This window comes from Nannospalax galili, unplaced genomic scaffold (assembly GCF_000622305.1).
Source record: "Nannospalax galili isolate Female #2095 unplaced genomic scaffold, S.galili_v1.0 scaffold1124, whole genome shotgun sequence".
NCBI lineage: Eukaryota > Metazoa > Chordata > Mammalia > Rodentia > Spalacidae > Nannospalax > Nannospalax galili.
This window is the reverse complement of record NW_008351693.1, coordinates 798,611-817,526: the sequence shown is the minus strand read 5'-3', so window position 1 is coordinate 817,526 and position 18,916 is coordinate 798,611. Positions and strand designations below refer to the sequence as shown.

Below are 18,916 nucleotides of genomic sequence, written 5' to 3'. Positions count from 1 at the left end.
TTACATATTTAAAATTGCTTTTATTGAACTAATTTTAACATTGCTTTAGACGGTGCCACTGCCCCACACATGACTCTTCATGAATACAACTCACCGTCTGGAGGGTAGTTCAGTACATTTTTGTACTTGGAATAGAGTTAAACTTTTGACATTACATAATCAAGCAAACAGTAGTGCATACTATATTATTCAAAAACATTTTATGCATTTCATTTAAAAAATCATTTTGCAAGTGGTTTCAGCTTTATCAACAACCTCATCTGATACATTCCATACTTCATGCTCTCAAAATAAAATGTGCCTAAAACTAACTCCTAAGGGTTCTTTTAGTCGCTGACATTACTGAATACTATTCAGGGCTATAGAATTAAAGTTTAACATTTTACATTATAAGCGGCAATAAGTTACTATTTTCATGACAAATTCCACTCAAACTAAATACATCCTGATACATTCAAAACATTTTGTAAATTTTAATATGCTAATTTATATGCTGCAGTGCAAAAGAAGTGACATCCTAATGTTTCCTGAGCTTTAGGAAATTAACAATTTTCTGATCATTACTCTCAATTTAAAATAGGCTCTTTACTACGCCAAGCCATGTCAAAACTATACAATTAAATTAGACTTTTGAAAATTAAAAAGATTGGTTATGGTAGTTGAGGGTAATGAAAGTTTTCAAAGCGAAAGTATTTACAATGCTACAGACGGTATTATGGATCTGCCCTACATGTAGCATGAAGATCAGAGATACCCTCCTAATTACCAATTGATCACAACTGTCCCTTTTCTTTCAAAACATTACACTGAAAAACATTATAGTAAGTTATTTAACATTAAATATACCAACCTATATTACACATTTCAACATATTCTTCCATAATGCCCAATAAGAAATGTCTAAAAGATGAAAAAAGTCAAGAAAATAAACATGCTTTAAGGAATGTTTTGACTGTGTATGTGTCAAGGGAAGTGAAAATGGTTTCTCACTAGAACTCTCTATCTCCTCGAAATTATAAAGAGCGAGTTTCTACTTCAATCTTTTCTTCTGCTTGCAGTATATCAGGGTCAACGTGAACAACAGGAGGTCGTAAGATAACTTCAGGCCCTCCACCATAGATAGACTGCAGGAAATTCCATGTTTCTTCAGAAATTTGACCAGAGTCTGCTCCTAAAATTGCATGTATGTAGAAAGAATGTTTACCAACCTGTATTTTTGTATTGCATAGCATTCAAAGTATACCCACCAGTGCGAGTCCTGTAGAGATGACTGAGAACTTCCGAAACATGAACCTTCAAATTATCAGTTTGTGTGCTATAGGCTGCAATATATGGTCTGATTTTAAGGTACTAGAGATGCTTTTTGCTGGCTTCTACCAAGAGCCCTAAAACCTTCCCTCAAATAAAAATTAAACATAAACTGCTTTCCACTATTTGTTGTGCTCTAAGCCTGAATCACACTCTTGTACTAGGTGAATAAAATAGGATGCCTGGTAATTATTTTCCTATCATAGAGAAGTACTAGGTGAATAAAATAGGATGGCTGGTAATTATTTTCCTATCATAGAGAAATCAGCTTAAGTGAATGTTTCAGTATTAATAAATGCTTGGGAAGTAGGGGGCAGTCTCAACTACATAGCAAGTTTGAGCCAGCCTGGGCTGTCCATGATACCCTGTGTATCAGGAAAAAAATAGCCAGGCATGGTGGTAGCTCACGCCTTTGATCCCAGCACTCAGGAGGCAGAGGCAGAGGCAGGCAGATATTTGTGAGTTCAAGGCCAACCAACTATGGTCTACATAGTGAGTTCCAGGCCAGCTGGGGTTACAGGGAGAATATAGAACATGCCTTTTCTTTTCTTTTTTTTTTTTTGAGACCATGTCTTAAAAAAAAAAAAACGGAAAAAATAGGGTCTGTGTTTCAAGCTTACCTTGCCTGAGCATCACATTACCACATTTAGTGACTGCGATCTTAGTGTTGTCGATAGGACCTGGAGGATCTATGTCAAAAGGATAAAAGAATTATAAAATGTATACTTTTCAAAGAAGTATCAAAGAACTACATAATTTTGTACCTGAAATAATTGAGACCTACGAATATGTAATCAGATTGGTTATTTTTTTTACCAAATATAATCTGTTCTTAATGTCTTCTCAGCTCTGGGGGTCTTCTTTGCCCCAAAACAGAAGCAGGAAATAGGGTGAGAGAGGCTCTCTTAGCACCACCGAAAGTCTATAAGAAATGATTCCATGCCAGGCATAATGGCGCACGCCTTTAATCCCAGCACTAAGGAAGCAGAGGCAGAGACAGGTGCATCTCTGTGAGATCAAGCCCAGCCTGGGAGTTCAGGCCAGCTGTGACTACAGGGAGACCCTGTCTCAAAAAGAAAAAAGAAAAAAAGAAAGAAATGATTTCTTAATTATCCATTTGGGGGTTGGAGATCAAAATGTTCTTTTAATGCCACAAAAGAACAAGTACTTTATAATTTTAAAAAATTACATAATTCTCAATCAGTTTCAGATTTTTGTTACATTGAAAGCAAGAATTATAAAAAAGAAGTGTTAAAATGTATCCTTTTAGGGACAAAAAAAGGCCTCATTTGTTTTTTCCTTGACTATAAAAGTACAGTACTTGTTCATTGTTGAAAGCTTCGAAACAGACACAAGGAAGAAAGTTACTAAAATTGTATTACAAAAAGACTTTTAATATCTGTGGGGTCTTTTGCATTTGCACAATACATTGTTTAAAGGGGACTAAGAAGAACAAAGTACAGTGCCATATAAACACATATGTGTGTGTATATGCATATATATGAAAATGCCATAATGTTTATTACCCTGTATGCAAACTTGAAAATACATTTTAAAAAGGGGTTCAAACTGCTCCATCAGTGTAGTGGCTCTGATCTCAGCAGACCGCCAGAGTGTCGAGTTCTGGCCTCCCTCTGGCAGAAGGCCTGAGAATGCAGGGGACTGCCTGAGAGCCCCTGGGTCAGATCCTGCCTCCACATGGTGCTATCAAAATATCTGAAAGCAAATCCTGAATCCATTACTCTAGAGTCCAGCCTTAGAAGACCAAAGAAAAAGGAGGAGGAGCCCAATAGAGGGAAGCTTTTAGAAGCCCTTGTCAAGAAATTCCAATGGACTCTCATAAATTGCCCTGTTCTGACCTTTTCTAGTTCCCTGTCTAGAACTTGTAATTACTCTTACCTTTACTTCTTCACATCTCCTATTCACAATTCAAGGACTTTCTTTTCCCTTAGAGACAAGAGTTATGCAATTTGGGAGTCTTTTAGATAGACCCACTGAAGGGGTACTCCAATTGCCTCACCCTGCGTCCCTGTTCAGCATGGAAGAAGCTAAAGCGGTCTGCGTCCCAATTCCCTACTGGCAATTTGGGTAACCCCTTCAGAGGATGGTGTGATAAGAATAGGAGATAGGAATTGGCTAGGCAGTTAGGGTAAAAAGACCCCAAAGAAAAGTAGCCAGTTTCTTGGCTAAAAGTCAAAATGTCCTTGGGACTGTTAGCAACATACTCTGTTCCAAAGGCCAAAAGTGTCAAAAGTATTTGGGAGCTTGTATCTAATCCTTAAGAGATTTTAGGGTCCCCTCTTCAGAGGGGGGCATGTTAGAGCAGCCAAAAGCCCCCATAAAAATAAAGAAGAAGGAAGAGTACATGAAGTTATCAGAAAAAAGTGATGGGGAGATATGGGAGGAGTTGGAGGGGAGGGAGTGGACATGGATTTGATCCATACACCTTACATGCATATATGAAACTCTCAATAATTTTTTTAAAACGGGGTTCAAGCTATGCATTCTTTGCTGCAATCCAACATATCAAGAACATCTTATTTTCAATTTATTAAATAATTATTTTTAAAGTCCACATTCTATTCCACTATATTGGATAAGCTGTAATTTGCCCACTATCCTACTGTTCAATGGTATTTAAGTTTTTTTTAATACTAAGATTGGATTTATTTTTATTTTTTACGTGTGTGTGTGTGTGTGTGTGTGTGTGTGTGTGTGTGTATGTGTCTGGCACATATATGCTGGTGCCTGTGGAGGCCACAAGAGGGTGTCAAATTCCCTGGGGCTGGAGCTGAAGATATAGGAGGTTGTGACTGTCCAACATTAGCACTACAAGCCCAACTTGGGTCCTCCAGGGCAGCAGCAAGCACTCTTAACTCTCTCCAGTCTTCATTATTAAAAGTAGACACAAATTCTGTTCAGTTCTCTTAACCTTGTCATGAACATGATGCCATTCTTTAGTCTATAGCAATAAGACTATGAATGAGAACCTAAGCTCATAAGCTGTGGATCTTTTTATCCACTGGAGTAATCTCAAGTGCATATAAATACAAACTGGGTCAAATGAAGAAACAAAAAGTTTCCTAAAAATTTTGGAATTAACCACTTACCTCCATCTTTACCCTTCACAAAACTCTCCCATTCTCTAAACCACTGCATACTGATACAGTAGAAAGTGGCTGGAGAATCCTCCTCTTGAAACGCTCTGTTGAGCTACAGAGAAGCAGAGAAGAAAAGTCAGGTACCTAATTTCTGGAATTTCTTTTTGAGCTAGTGTCTCACTATGTACCCCTGGCTGAGCTGGAACTAGGGATACGGACCAGGCTGGCCTCACAGAGGTGCACTGGCCTTTTCCTCCAGAGTACTGATACAAAGACCTGCACCACCACACCCCACTTCTGGAACTTGCTCTGCAGCTGAACAAAACAGTCGTTCTCCTTCAACATCTAATAAGACAATTTCTCATACATACATGTGGTACCATGAAGATGAACATTGTTGCTGTTATCTCAGTATTAACATCCAGAGTACCATAAACAGTTACAAATTATGTCTCAAAATAGAACAAAGCATACACAAAAGACTGGATAAGTGAAGCAAACATATAGTAATGCTTTATATATTTATTAAAAATCTCTACCACTGCCAACTTAAAAAGAACCAAATGGTTAGAAAAACTGGTATAGAAAAAGAAGCACAAGCAACAGGGTCTTGAGAGAATAAAGGAAGACAAGAGATGATTCAGCAGTTAAGAGCACTGGCTGCTCTCATAGAGGTCTGGTGCCCACAGGCAACATACAATCATACATAACTCCAGTTCTGGGGGGTCTGACACTTTATAGCCTCCATGGGCTATAAAGCCATTCATATATGTAAAAAATTTTTAAAAAAGAATAAAGGAGCCGGGCGTGGTGGCACACACCTTTAATCCCAGCACTTGGAGAGGCAGAGGCAGGTGGATCTTTGAGTTCAAGGCCAGCCTGGTCTACATAGTGAGTTCCAGGACAGCTGGGGTTATAGGGAGACCCTGTCTCAAAAAGACCAAAAAAAAAAAAAAAAAAAAAAAAAAAAAGAATAAAGGCTATTTGGAACTTGTCTAACTCAAGTAGTATTTCATACTGGATAATAAAATGTCCATGATGTATACTACATCCACAGACACACCTAATTCAGATTGCCATTTGTGTGTGTGTGTGTGTGTGTGTGTGTGTGTGGTTGTCTTTTTGAGACACGGTTTCGCTATAGCCTCAGTTAGCCTGGAACTCACTGTGTAGACCAGGCTGCCCTCAAATCTCACAGGAATCTGGCTGCCTCTGCCTCCTGAGTGCTGAGCTTAAAGGTGTGTGCTACCATGCTCAGCCCCAGCCCTCATATTATTTTTGGTATCTTTAATTCTCCTTGTCCACATTTTTTTTTGTTGTTTTGAGGAAGGGATTGAGACAGGGTCTCTTGCAGCCCAGGGTGGCTTCAAATTCCTGATACTCCTCCTTCTGCCTCCCATGTGCTGGGATTACAGGCAGGCATGACCACATCAAGATGTTCATGACCTTTTAATATGTATTTATTAAATGTAACCACTTGAGGGCAAGAATCTTTCTGGGGCACAGAATAGCTACTTACATAGGAATCCTGAAAAGGATATGAAAATTTCTGGGCCTACATATGATGGTTCTAAGCAATTCAAGATCTGTGTGTGGTGATATATATTCTGAGTACTTTGAGAAGTAGAGGCAGGAAGGTCAGAGGTTCAAGGTCAGGCTAAATAGATCTGGTCTCAAAAAGACAGAAATCAAGGCCGGCCAGCAAGATAGGGCTTGGTGGGTAAAGGCATTTACAACCAAGCCTCGAGACCTACAGTTCAATTCCCATGACCCACACTGTGGAAGGAAAGACCAACTCCTTTATGGTGTCCTCCACATGCACAAAATGCTGAAGTCCTTGGTGTCTGCCCCTTCCAAACCACAAGGTCACTTCCTCTGGCTTTTGTTTGGTTCATCAAAGGGATACTATATGTTCTACTTAGTTTCCAGGCCATCAAGTACACCTATTTTTTCCTCCATTCTGTGGTTTATTTATAGTAACTGGTACAGTTTTTGGATGTAAAATGTCTGGCATAGGTGCACATGCTTTCATAAGTGGTCCTCAGTGCAGTCAGAACTCTTCTGGGAGGCTATGGAGCCTCTGTGAGGTGGGCCCTCACTGGAAGGCGTAGATTCCGTGGGTACAGGCCTTGAGGTTTATAGCCCAGTGCCAGTTCTATCCTGTTTCCTGGTACGTGGAGATTCCACAGCCAAGCACTCCAGCCCCTACAACCTCAAGCCACTCGAGCTGCCATGGAGACCATTCCTTCAAATCATGAACCAAAAGTTCCTTAAATTGCTTTTTGCCAAGTATTTTGTCACAGCAATGAAAATAACTAATACAGAAAATTGGCACCAAGGAGTTGAGTCATTGCTGTATGTGATAAACCTGACCATGTGTTTACAGGCCTTCAGAACTGGTTTGTGGAAAGAATGGAAGAGTTTGGAGCTGCCAGAAAGAGAAGGCCTGGAATGCTGTATGCTAATCTGCATACCAAAGAAATTCAGACAGGGAAAATTGCTCATGAGGTTTGAGAGGACAACTATGATTCTATCAAAACTTAGGGGTCTGGGGAGATGGCTCAGCAGTTAAGAGCACTGGCTGCCCTTGCAAAGGATCCAGGTTCAGTTCTCAGCGCCCACATTGCAGTAACTCCAGTTGCAGGGAATCCAATGCCCGCTTCTGGCCTCCACAGGCACTGTACACATGGATGTACTTAAACATGCAGGTGAAACACTTCTATACATAAAAATAAATTTTAAAAAATTGGTGAATATGGGGCTGGAGAGATGGCTCAGCAGTTAAGAACATGGACTGTTCTTTCAGAATACCGGGGTTCGAATCCTAGCACCCACATGGCAGCTAACAACTGTAATTCCAGTTCCAAGGGATCCGACAGCCTCTTCTGTCCTCCATGGGCATTGCACAACACGAGTGCACTCACCTATATGCAGGCAATATACACATACACATAAAAATAAAATATTTTTTTAAAAATTGGTGAATAAAGCTGGGCGTGGTGGCGCATGCCTTTGATCCCAGCACTTGGGAGGCAGAGGCAGGCGGATCTCTGTGAGTTCAAGGCCACCCTGGTCTACATAGTAAGTTCCAGGACAGCTGGGGCTACAGAGAGACCCTGTATCAAAAAGGAGGAAAAAAAAAAAATGGTGAATAAGACAAAAAAATAGAGGAAGGGAGTTCTGGAAGTTTAAGAAAAAAAAGGACTGGGTTAGAAGCCATTTGTGTTTTATTCTGGCAAAGAGGCTGACTGCACTCTGTGTATGTCTAGATCTGAGTGAAGCCGAGTTCAAAGTAAGGAGTCAAGCTTTTTGATACAAAGAATTTCAAAAGTGCCTAACATTCAGGCTGTGGCCCGGTAAGCACTCACTGCACTTAGTGAGCTGTACAGTGAAAATTCCAAATAGAAATGAAAAACATACGTTGTGACAAGGAAAGGGTTATAAAAATGGTTAAAGTAACAGACAGGGTGGATATGGAGAGATTAGACCAAGTCCTAGAACTGCTAAACAGATAGCACAATTTAAAAGAAAGCCAAAGGCTGGGGATGTAGCTCAGTTGGTAGAGTGTTTACCTAGTATGAAAGAAACCCTGGGTTTGATCCCCAGCACCAAAGAGACCAGACATGGTAGTGCTCCCTTATAATCCCAGCACTTGGGAGGTGGGGGCAGGAAGATCACAAGTTCAAGGCTTCAGCTATATGGAGTTTAAGGCCAACCTAAACTAGAGACTCTGCACCAGAAGGGGGAGGGGCTCATACCTTCTGCACCAGGACAATAGGAAAGGTGCCTCTGGGGTGTAACAATGCAAATTTATTTGAAAGAGCCTTAGAAGACAAGAGCCTCTGGTTACCTGCTCAAAAACTACTACTTAGGGAAGCATTTCCCAAGATTCTGTTAGGAAAGGCACATAGGGGCTGCTACAGCTGTGGGCCAAGGGGGCCAGGCTGCACCTTGGGCTTGCAGCAAAACTTACATGTCTACTTGGTGCTCATTTTTCAGGCATGTAAAATATAAGCACCATGGAGGCTTGCACCAAGATTCCAGAAAGTTGCTAAGGCCAGGCAATGTCTGGCAGGGTCAGATCTGTTTGAGGAGGCTCTAAGAGGGCACTGCATGGGGCTGGAGAGATAGCGCAGTGCTTAAGAACACTGACTGTTCTTGCAAAAGACCCAGGTTTGAATCCCAGCACCCACATGGCAGCTAAAAACTGTCCATAACTCCAGTTCCAGGGGATCTGACAGTCTCTTCTGTCCTCCGCGGGCATTGCACGACACGGGTGCACTTAACCTGCATGCAGGCAATACAAACATATACATAAAATAAAAATAATAATTTTTTTTTTAAAGGCATTGCATGAAGGTGTGAAGGTAAGGCCCAAGTTGGACTAGGAAACACGGGATACTGAAGATGCTACAACTGTAGGATGTTTGCCAAGGAAAGTTGCAGCAGACACTGACTAGGAGAAAAGTTGCACATGCCACAGGCAACGGCATGTTTCCCATTCATTCATATTGCTGCAAGGATCAGTAATTCATGATCTTTTATTGAGGGTAAAAGTTAGAGACAAGACTCTCATGTAGCCCAGAGCAGCTGAGGATGAATTATTCTGCTTCCACCTCCAAGTGCTGGGACCAAAGGAGTGCTCTCCCATGCCTGACTGGTAGTTTTTTTGTTGTTTTGCTTTGAGGAAGGTCATGCGTAACCCAGATTGGCCTCAAATGGTCAGATGATGGTGTGCAGCCACACTTGCCAGAGTCCCTGTGCTTTTAATTGCTGAGTAGTATCTCACTGTATGAATTTCAGATACTTTGTTATCTGGGGATGCAGAGATGGCTCAGCGGTTAAGAGCACTAGCTGCTCTTGCAGAAGACCCAGGTTCAATTCCCAGCACCCACATGGCAGCTAACAACTGTAACTCCTGACCTCTGCAGGCATTGCACGACATGGGTGCACTTAAATACATGCAGGCAATACACTCATACACATAAAATTTTTTTTAAAAAATTTTAAAGATCTTTTGTTATTTATCTGGTAGCTTCTGAACAATTTAACTCTTTCGATTTTAGGGCAGCTTATGAGCAATACTGCTTAAAAGTTTGTTTTACTAGTTTTACATGAATATAAATTGTCATTTCTCTGTAGTAAATACTTTGAGACTGTGTAAGTCATAGACTAAGTGTTACTCTATAAAGAAAAAGCCACCAGGCTAGGAATATAGCTCTGTGGTAGAGTACTTACCTAGCATGTTCAATCTCTAACACCACAAAACCAATCAGCAAGCAAACAGCACCTGCCAAACTGTTTATCATTAAACATGTAGACTTTAAAAACCCCACCCATCAGGGCACCCATGAGCCCCATGGCTAGCTGAGAGCTACTGACAATGGCTTCTGCATGACAGTCGTTTTTCTTAAGGATGTGGCCCAATAAGTCAACTGCACTCCAGTGTGTGGCCCCACAGCCATGCGTATGTGTGTGCAGCAAAAACTGGCATCAGTGGGCTCAAAAAAAGGGACACGAAGTTTGGAGTGAGTGAGTAGGGGTGGGTCTGGGAGGAGTTAGAGGATGGTGTAGGGGTGAGTATGGTCAAAATACTATGTATGCATGCATGAAATTCTCAATAAAAATACAATTTTTAAAAGTAAAATAATAAATTTCCCACCATCAATATTTGTATGAGAATTCCCTATTGCCTAAGAGTATGCAGCTTTCCAGATCTTTATTAACCATATTATCTTAAAAATATGTTCAAATCTTTCACTGACTTTCAAATTGGAATAATTGTATACTTACTGCATTGTATTTGTTCTTTATATAGTCTGGACAGAAGTCCTTGCACAATACTTGCTTTGGGCTTTGTGTCTACCTTCCTAATCCAGTGTTTGAGGACTACTATTCCTGTGTTCATCAGATGTCTCATTCCTTGCCTTAGTATTCCACCCACATTGTTTCTGCCCAGGGAATTCATTTTACACATAAGAAGTGAAGAAATGGGCTTACATCCAAAAGGTTCATGTGTCTTCTTCAATGCTGGTCTAACAATGGTCTATCAATGACTCCATTTTTGTAGGTGTGGGATTGTGGGATTGTTCTATACGATGTGATAGATGCCCTAAACTAGAAATCAGTAATTTGTTTTTCCCATAAAAGACCCATCTCTAACTACCTGCCTTAACAGTCACAAAAGTGTTAGTTCCCATACACATAACTTTGGCCTACTACTTTAGAGGTTCCCAGAGGTAAACAACAAAAGTCTAGCAGCTGAGACAGACTTTTTCTTCGGGGGGGGGGGGTCTTTTTGGGAAAGGGTCTCCCTGTAGCCCCAGATGTCCTGGAACTCACTATGTAGACCAGGCTGCCCTTGAATTCACAGAGATCCACCTGCCCCTGCCTCCCAACTGCTGGGATCAAAGGCATGTGCCACCACGACCAGGTGACACAGACTCCCAACTACTGAGTTTTTCATGTCACTGACCCAACTTGCAAAGGAGTGGCACTGGCCAGAATGATGAAGCTCAGTTATAAAGAGTGAACAAATGATTGCTATACAATTGGAGCAAGAAAATTAAATTTAAAAAATGAGACTACAGGCCTGGTCTGGTGGCACAGCACATTTAATCCCTGCACTCAGGAGGCAGAACTAGGCGGGTGTGTCTTTATGAGATCCAAGCCAGTCTAATATACAAAGTGAGTTTCTGGCCAGCTAGTGTTACATAATGAAACCCTATTTAAAACAAAACAAAAATAAGAAAAAAACAAGGATCAGTTGTAGAGTATTATTATAACTAATGCCCACAAATTGGGTAACTGAAAAGGGACATTTGCTTTCTTACAGTTCTAGAGACCAAAAATCCAAATTCAGAGTGTTGGCAAACCTTCCCCATGGAAAGGCTCTAGGAGTCCACTTCTTGCTCTTTCAAAGAGCTGCCTGTGGCTATATCACTTCCACCTATACTCCCATCTTTACATGCCTTTTAAAAAGCTCCTTCAGTGTCTTCTGATTGATTGATTGATTGATTGATTGATTGATTTTTTTGGTCTTTTTGAGACAGGGGCTCTCTGTAGCCCCAGCTAGCCTGGAACTGTGTAGACCAGACTGTCCTGGAACTCACTATATAGACCAGGCTGGCCTTGAACTCACAGAGATCGGCCTGTCTTGTTTCTCGAGTGCTGGGATCAAAGGTGTGTGCTACGACACCCGGATTCTTCTCAGTATCTGTTTCTTGAAAGAAACTCTTGAATTTAGAGTCTAGATAGCCCAGGATGAGGATTTCATCCCAAAAATCACATGCAAAGTTTGTTTTCAAGGCCACATTTTTAAGTAAGGTCAATTCACAAAAGGTATGGCACGGAAATATCTTTTTGGGAACCATCAACTACAATTCATTCAACTGCAGGCATGATTCAGTGTTTTCAGACCTTTTAAGCAGAGGTTAAAACAGACTACAGAACTCTAATAGAGCTAAGGGCCCTTCAGGAATGATGTTGCAGGTTACATTAGCAGATAAACAGCCACAGCTACCTGTAGGTCAAATAGACCATAGACAACACCAACCAGGAATCATAATTTCCCATCTTTGTAAAATTTCTTGCCATGGCCAACACATAAAATGCTTTGCTGGTGCACACAAAACAAACACAGCACACACAGAATTACAGTGAGCTGGCTCAGGTCGGTCACTGCCTCAGGTTGGTCACTGCCTCAGATCAGTCACTGTCAGGTCGGTCACTGCCAGGCAGCCAGGCCACTGAACTCGGCCCCAGCTCTCCCACCATTCATTTCATTGACAAATTGGAATTCCTGAACCGCCAGGTCTTCATCTCTATCTCACATCAATACAATTTGGAAATACTATGTCTTTTACCCGAATAAAAATTTCCAATTCAGTTTTTCTTCGTTTTTCAATTTTCTCTGCCTCAATCTGGCAAGTGTGACAAATGTACAGATGGTTGACAGCTGGTCCTCCTCCATACCTGAAGCATGAAACAGAACAAAAATCACAACAACCTCGGAGAAAGCCAATGTCCCAGGAAATTGTTTCTAGCCTTTTAATCAATGTTTAAGTTCCCAGTTAAGAATAAATCCAAAGGGAAAATTCTCATACCTAAAAAAGTCATATAAAACTTTGATGTTGTTTATTCAGATAAAGTGTTATCAATGTGTCATCTAACCTGCTTTATCCACATTCCAACTTCTCCATATAGCTACTTCCACTACAAAATATTACAAGTGACAATAAAGGAAAAAGTCTTCAAAAACTAGCGCAAAATATATAAATCTTTTTTTATATAGTAAGTACAGTCATAATCAAATTTTAAGCCAAGGGGGCTTCCCTGCTCAAGTAAACAGCATTTAACAAATGCATCTTTACACCTGGCGTGGTGTTACACGCCTTTAATCCCAGCACTTGGGAGGCAGAGGTAGGTGGATCTCTGTGAGTTCAAGGCCAGCCTGGTCTCCATAGTGAATCCAGGACAGCTGGGGCTACAGGGAGACCCTGTCTCAAAAAGACAAAAAAAAAACCCCAAAACAAATGCATCTTTAGTATTTAAGAAAAACGTACATAGGGAAATTACATCATAAAATGATTAAAAATAAAGTTAAAAACTTCAAAATTGAGGAGTAAGAATACTCAATTTTGGTAGTACATACACCTATGTGAAATTTTAGTATTAGGGAGATGTGACATCCTTTAAATAAGGTATTAAAGTTAAATATCACATATCTTACAGATAATCATAATATGAAAATTCTAATTATTTAAGCCAGAGCCCCACTACAGTCTTCCTACTCACATTTCGGAATGAACAATGAAAGGGAATATTCTACATAAGCATCATGCAACACATTGACTATTTGTGACTAAACACAAGATCCCTATAACTACTTTCATTTTCATAAAAGGACTGTTGGATTTCAAAAACAAACCTGCTATATAGGTTATCCCAAATGTTCTGAGGCAGCATCAAAACTAAGTCTTCGATATAACTAGCTTTTCGTGGTGGAACACCTAAAAAACATTTAACAGTCTACTTCATTTTTCATTCTTTAATTTCTTTATACTGCTTTCAGAGGTTGAGTTTCAAAGTGCTAGAGACTACACAAGGAGCTTACTCAACTCAAGAACTCACTCTACCACTCAGCTGTACTGATGACTCCTGAACTCACTCAAATGGCAGCAGCCTCATCTTTTTCTCTTTTTGACACAGGGTTTTACGCTACAACTGATGCTGATTCCCAACTTGTAGCAATTCTCCTGTCTCAGCCTCCCAAGGATTGTGATTGTATGAGTGCATCATCATGCCTGGCTTTCAACCACTGTTCTTAAATCTTTCCTCACAAAAATTAAGTAAAAAGGATTTCTGGTGAAAATGCTTCATAAAGATGAAGCTTCTTCTCAAATCCCAAATATATTCCATACTTTAAAAATAAGCAAGCTATTCATGAAGCCCAAGGGTAAGAAAAGACCTACAGATGCAGATGGAAGCTGAGGTCACTAGCACAGGAATGGCCCTCAGCTAAGAAATGGACGTGGGCAGAAAACTTGCTCTACTGTAGTTATGTATCATATTAAAGCTTTCACAACAGAAATAAAGCCTTTTGTCCTTCAGCTCTAGCAGAAGGGGTTTCAAACAGGGCCAATTTCTGATGTCATATGGAATCAAATGCACTCAGTTGGGCTACAGATGGAGACATGGGCAATAAATACAAGAGGAAATGCTTGGCTCTTTCTAATTTTCAAATTAACAGCAACCCTCTACCACTACTTTGTATAAGAGGATTCCTTACCTCCATGAATACAGAGAAAGTCATTATTTGAAATAGGGCCAGGTTCAGCAAAGGTCTTAAATTTATTCAACCACTGTCGAGAAATATAAAACTGAAGAAGGCTAGGTTCCATTATGTTCAACAAATTTGATATCCTTCGCCTCTCCTTTTGTGCCTCTTCACTACTCTTCCTGTTAAGAAAATGATTCATTAAATGCAGTATGTATTTTACTACATTAGACGAACAGGTGGACTTTTCCTCATTAGATTTAGCATGCACACTACCACTGTGGATCAAGAGAAATATTCTTCATCCCCCCTCTCTAGACATTATGCATTACCCTAGGAGTAACACTGAATCTAAATTACTGGTGTCCACGTAACCACCACGGGTACATGGCAGGCATTCAGTGTTTGCTAATAAGATCAAGTTAAAAAGCTCAGCTGTATTCTGGGCTCCTGGTTCAGTAGCCAGCATTTTTTTCATAAGATACTGGAAGATTTTTATAGTAATGCCTTCTTTACTATTGGGTATTTTAGGAAGAAATTTGGTATTTAATTTCAATTGTGTGCCTGCTTTTTTTAAATTAAAACTAATCCTGGACTTGTGAGATGGTTTACCAGGTAAGGGGGCTTGCAACCAAGCCTGATAACCTGAGTTCATTCTCCAGAACCCACATGGTGGAAGGAAAGAACCAATTCCTAATAGTTGTTCTCTGACATACACATAAATAATAAATCAATAATAAATGTTAAAAAAAAAGAAATGATCACTTAAAAAACAAAACAAAAACCCCAATCTTTCTAAAACAAAATAAATCCCTTTGCCCTTCTATGAATATTTAATTTTATGAACAAAGGATCTTCCTACTTCATTCTACTCTAGAGTAGTTTCTGATCACTCAGAAATCCATGTGAAGTCTTAGAAGTACTAAAACCTCCAAAGAGATGTGCTTCCTATTTGTAATGATGGTTGTCTCCATTACCTATAGAAGAGGACATAGGCCTCGGCATTCTGTACAGTTGACTCTGAGACTTCAGTGACACTCTGATCATCAAATTCATACCACAGGTTGTTTAAGCTGTTTCGGCAGTAGGCTATGTAGTGTCCGCCTGTGCTCAGGGGAGAGAACTCATTACAGTGCTACCATTTCACACAAAAAATCGAAAGATACTTTTTTCTTTTTTGCTTTTGTTTTGAGACAGGGTCTCCCTGTAGTGCCAACTGCCCTGGTGCTTACTTTGTAGAACAGGCTGGCCTCAATGTCACAGAGCTCCACCTGTCTCTGCTTCCTGAGTGCTGAGATTAAAGGTGTACACCACCATGCATGAGAATAAACTTCCTGTATCCCTGGTACTTGCAAAGCAGCCTAAAGGTATCAAGACCAACTATCATTCAGATCTCATTTTTTTCCCCTCTGTATTCTCAACACCACTTAAAGAGAGAAACTTGGGTGGGCGTAGTGGCACACACCTTTAGTCCCAGCACTCAGAAAGCAGAGGCAGGCAGATCTCTGTGAGTTCAAGGCTAGCCTGGTCTACATAGTGAGTTCCAGGACAGTTGGGGCTACAGGGAGACCCTGTCTCAAAAAGACCAAAAAAACAAAACAAAAAAAAAGAAACATAGAAACTTTGAATCTTATGTCTTTCTTTGTAGACAGACTCTCCCCATGTAGCCAAGCTGACCTTGAATTTACAATCCTACTGCCTCAGATTTCCAAGTGCTCAGAATACAAATGTGCTCCACCACACCCATTTTGGAAAATGTAGTCTTGAAAGCCTAGTACAAAAGCAGTCATGTGCCAGGCGTGGATCAACTCAGGCATGTGCTTTTTAATCGAAAACAAACGTCCAGCCTTTGTACTTACTACTTGCAGTGCCATGGTGACATATGACTGACAGAAGATCGTAGGTCACAATTTGAGCAGGACTGTCCTTTGCAAGAAATGGTTGCAGGTCCAGCCCTTCTAGCGGAAATGAAACATGGGTGCTGATTTTGGTGGAAAACATCAGTTCATGTCTGAATCTTTTAAGGTGAATACATAAAATCTAAAAGACAAAATTCAATTCATCGTTAGAAAAGATAAAAAGCATTTAGGACACTAAGGGTTTTTTAAATATTTTATTTATTATTTTTATTTTATGTATATAAGTGTTATGCCTGCGCAGGTAAGTGCACCTGTGTTGTGCAATGCCCCTGGAGGACAGAAGAGACAGTCAGATCCCCTGGAACTGGAGTTACAGGCAGTTGTTAGCTGCCATGTGGATGCTGGGATTTGAACCCGGATCTTCGGCAAGAACAGTGTTCTTCACTGCTGAGCCATCTCTCCAGCCCCAGAACACTAAGGTTTTTATTTTATAAGAAAACGAAGTGTTCAATCGAAATAAAATTATAGCCATTTAAAAGTTTATCTTAGAATATTTAGTTTCATTTTATATTCTCGATAAAGGAGTCTATGAAGGATTCATATTGAGTTAAATAGTAAGATAAATATAAACCCAATTGTAACCTGACTCCAGAGATATTTGTAAAATATTTTTAATTTATGTGTATGAATGTATTGCCTGCATGTATGTGAAGTGCACCCGTGTCATGCAATGCCCACATTCAGAAGAAGGTGTCGGATCCCCTTGAACTGGAGTTAGGGAGAGTTGTTAGCTACCATGTGGGTCCTGAGAACCAAACCCAGGTCCTCTGTAAGAGCAGTCAGTGCTTTTAACTGCTGAGCCATCTCTCCCATCCCTCAAGAGATATTTAAGATGTATAAACAGTGAAGAATGGTTCTTCCTAATCTTTCTTATTTTACATTATTGGGGGGGGGTGTCTTTTTGAGACAGGGTCTCCCTGTATCCCCAGCTGGCCTGGAACTCATATATAGACCAGGCTGGCCTGGAACTCACGGAGATCCACATGCCTCTGCCTCCCGAGAGGTGGGATCTAATTTTACACTTTATACTTGGCAAGATTCTACAGTGTTTGTTGACATGTTCAGCACAGCATACTGTTAAAAGTGTTCTAATATTTAACCCAAATAAATATCTCAAAAATGAATGCTAAGGTATGCATAACAAGTCAACATACAACCACTTCATGTTTCAATTGATCTAAGAGAATGCCCTGTAGTGTGTTATCACATTAAAACATGAGTACATACCTCAGGAAACTTTTGTACTTTACAAAACTTTACTCCATTCCTCAACCTAAGGATGAAAAAGAAAAGCTAATGAATCTACAAAAGACTTAGTATACTTAAATGGATCACAAAAAACTTTTAGAAAAGTTACAATAAAAGTTATCACAGTAGCAACATTCCTTACTGAGTCATGTTACATATTTATGTGCTAAATATCCTAGCAAGCAAAATAGTCCTTATTGTGAAATAACTTATACCAAGATATTAATAAAACTATAGGTAACTGTGTAATGGTTTGATTTTTTTAAAAAATTAGGAATGGATATGTGGGTTAGTGGTAGAGTACTTGCCTAGCATACACAAAACCCTGGATTTGATCCTGAGGCACCACATAACTCAGGCATGGTGGCACATGCTTACAATCCCTGTACTAGGGAGGTGGAGGAAGAAAGATCAGAAATTCAAGCTACATAGCATGTTTAAGACCAGTCTGGGCTACATGAGATCCTGCTTTAAAAAATAAATTAGCCAGGTGTGGTAGCACACGCCTTTAATCCCAGCACTTGGGAGGTAGAGGCAGGCTGATCTTTGTGAGTTGGAGGCCAGCCTGGTAGACATACTGATTTCCAGGACAGCTGGGGCTACAGGGAGACCCTGTCTCAAAAAAGGCAATTAATTAATTTAAAGGACATTAAACAAATGTGCCTTTCTCTATATTTTTACAGCATGCAGATTTTAAATAAAACTGCATAAAAGCACCATATCCTCTGTGACTTACCCCCCCCCACCTCATTCACTCTCTCATCCTAGCCTGAGTCCTGTCCCATTCATTCTCTTGGCACCCCAGACACCGGGGAAACCACCACTGCTTCCTGAACCTTTGCATCCAGACCAACCCAGTTCCTTCTTGAGGTCTCCAGGAGCCCTCTGGGCCTAGCCCCATGCTCACCTCTCTCTGCTTCCCTGGGCTGTACAACTGACCAGCCTCTTTCCTAGACACTGGGGCTGACCTCTCAGCTTCCTGATCCTTTGCATCCAGACCAACCCAGCTCCTCAGTACAGTCCCCAGGAGCCCTTGGGGCAGCTTCCAGCCCCCATCTTCCTTTGCATCTCTGGGTGGCACAGCCACCAGCTGCCCTAGACCAGCATCTTTCCTGGACCCTGCTCCCAGATGAGTCCAATCCCCGAATTCTGGAGGACAGCATCTTTCCTGGAGGGATCCAGACCTTAGAAGAAAGCCTGAGAGCATCTGATCCTCATCTGACTTGGGCCTCTGTGGGAACTCCAGAAGACAAAAGCAATCTGGCCACTCCAATATAAAATCAAAAGAGAGAACCAGAAGCTTAGACAAACCAGCTTTTCATGCCCAAAAAGTAAACCACAAAGACACATAAAGTTCACAAAAAGAAGGAGACAAGCAGGAGGAGAAAAAGTTGGGACAGGAAAGGAGGGTTTAGTCAAAGTACATGTTATATTTAAATTTGACACTGTGTTCAATGACTATCTGCCAAGAAAAATTGTAAGAAAATAAAAAAAAAAATACAAAACAGTTTTGATTATAGATTTGTATTCAGGGTCTGCAAAAAAAAAACATTTAACTCAAT

General features: G+C 40.5%; 1 protein-coding gene across 2 annotated transcripts in view; it reads right to left on the bottom strand.

Annotated features, from left to right (window-relative positions):
• The window catches only part of Usp33 (ubiquitin specific peptidase 33), a 63,634-nt gene continuing 44,718 nt past the window's right edge, over positions 1–18,916 (bottom strand). For both annotated transcript variants that reach the window (XM_008848645.3, XM_008848646.3), the window contains exons 16-24: positions 17,334–17,379; positions 16,047–16,227; positions 15,165–15,291; positions 14,200–14,369; positions 13,339–13,420; positions 12,275–12,383; positions 4,419–4,521; positions 1,929–1,997; positions 1–1,171 (exon numbers count right to left, since the gene is read on the bottom strand). In XM_008848645.3, the coding sequence (XP_008846867.1) occupies positions 1,014–1,171; positions 1,929–1,997; positions 4,419–4,521; positions 12,275–12,383; positions 13,339–13,420; positions 14,200–14,369; positions 15,165–15,291; positions 16,047–16,227; positions 17,334–17,379 (1,045 nt within the window). In that variant the 3' untranslated portion in view covers positions 1–1,013. The remainder of the gene's footprint in view (positions 1,172–1,928; positions 1,998–4,418; positions 4,522–12,274; positions 12,384–13,338; positions 13,421–14,199; positions 14,370–15,164; positions 15,292–16,046; positions 16,228–17,333; positions 17,380–18,916) is intronic.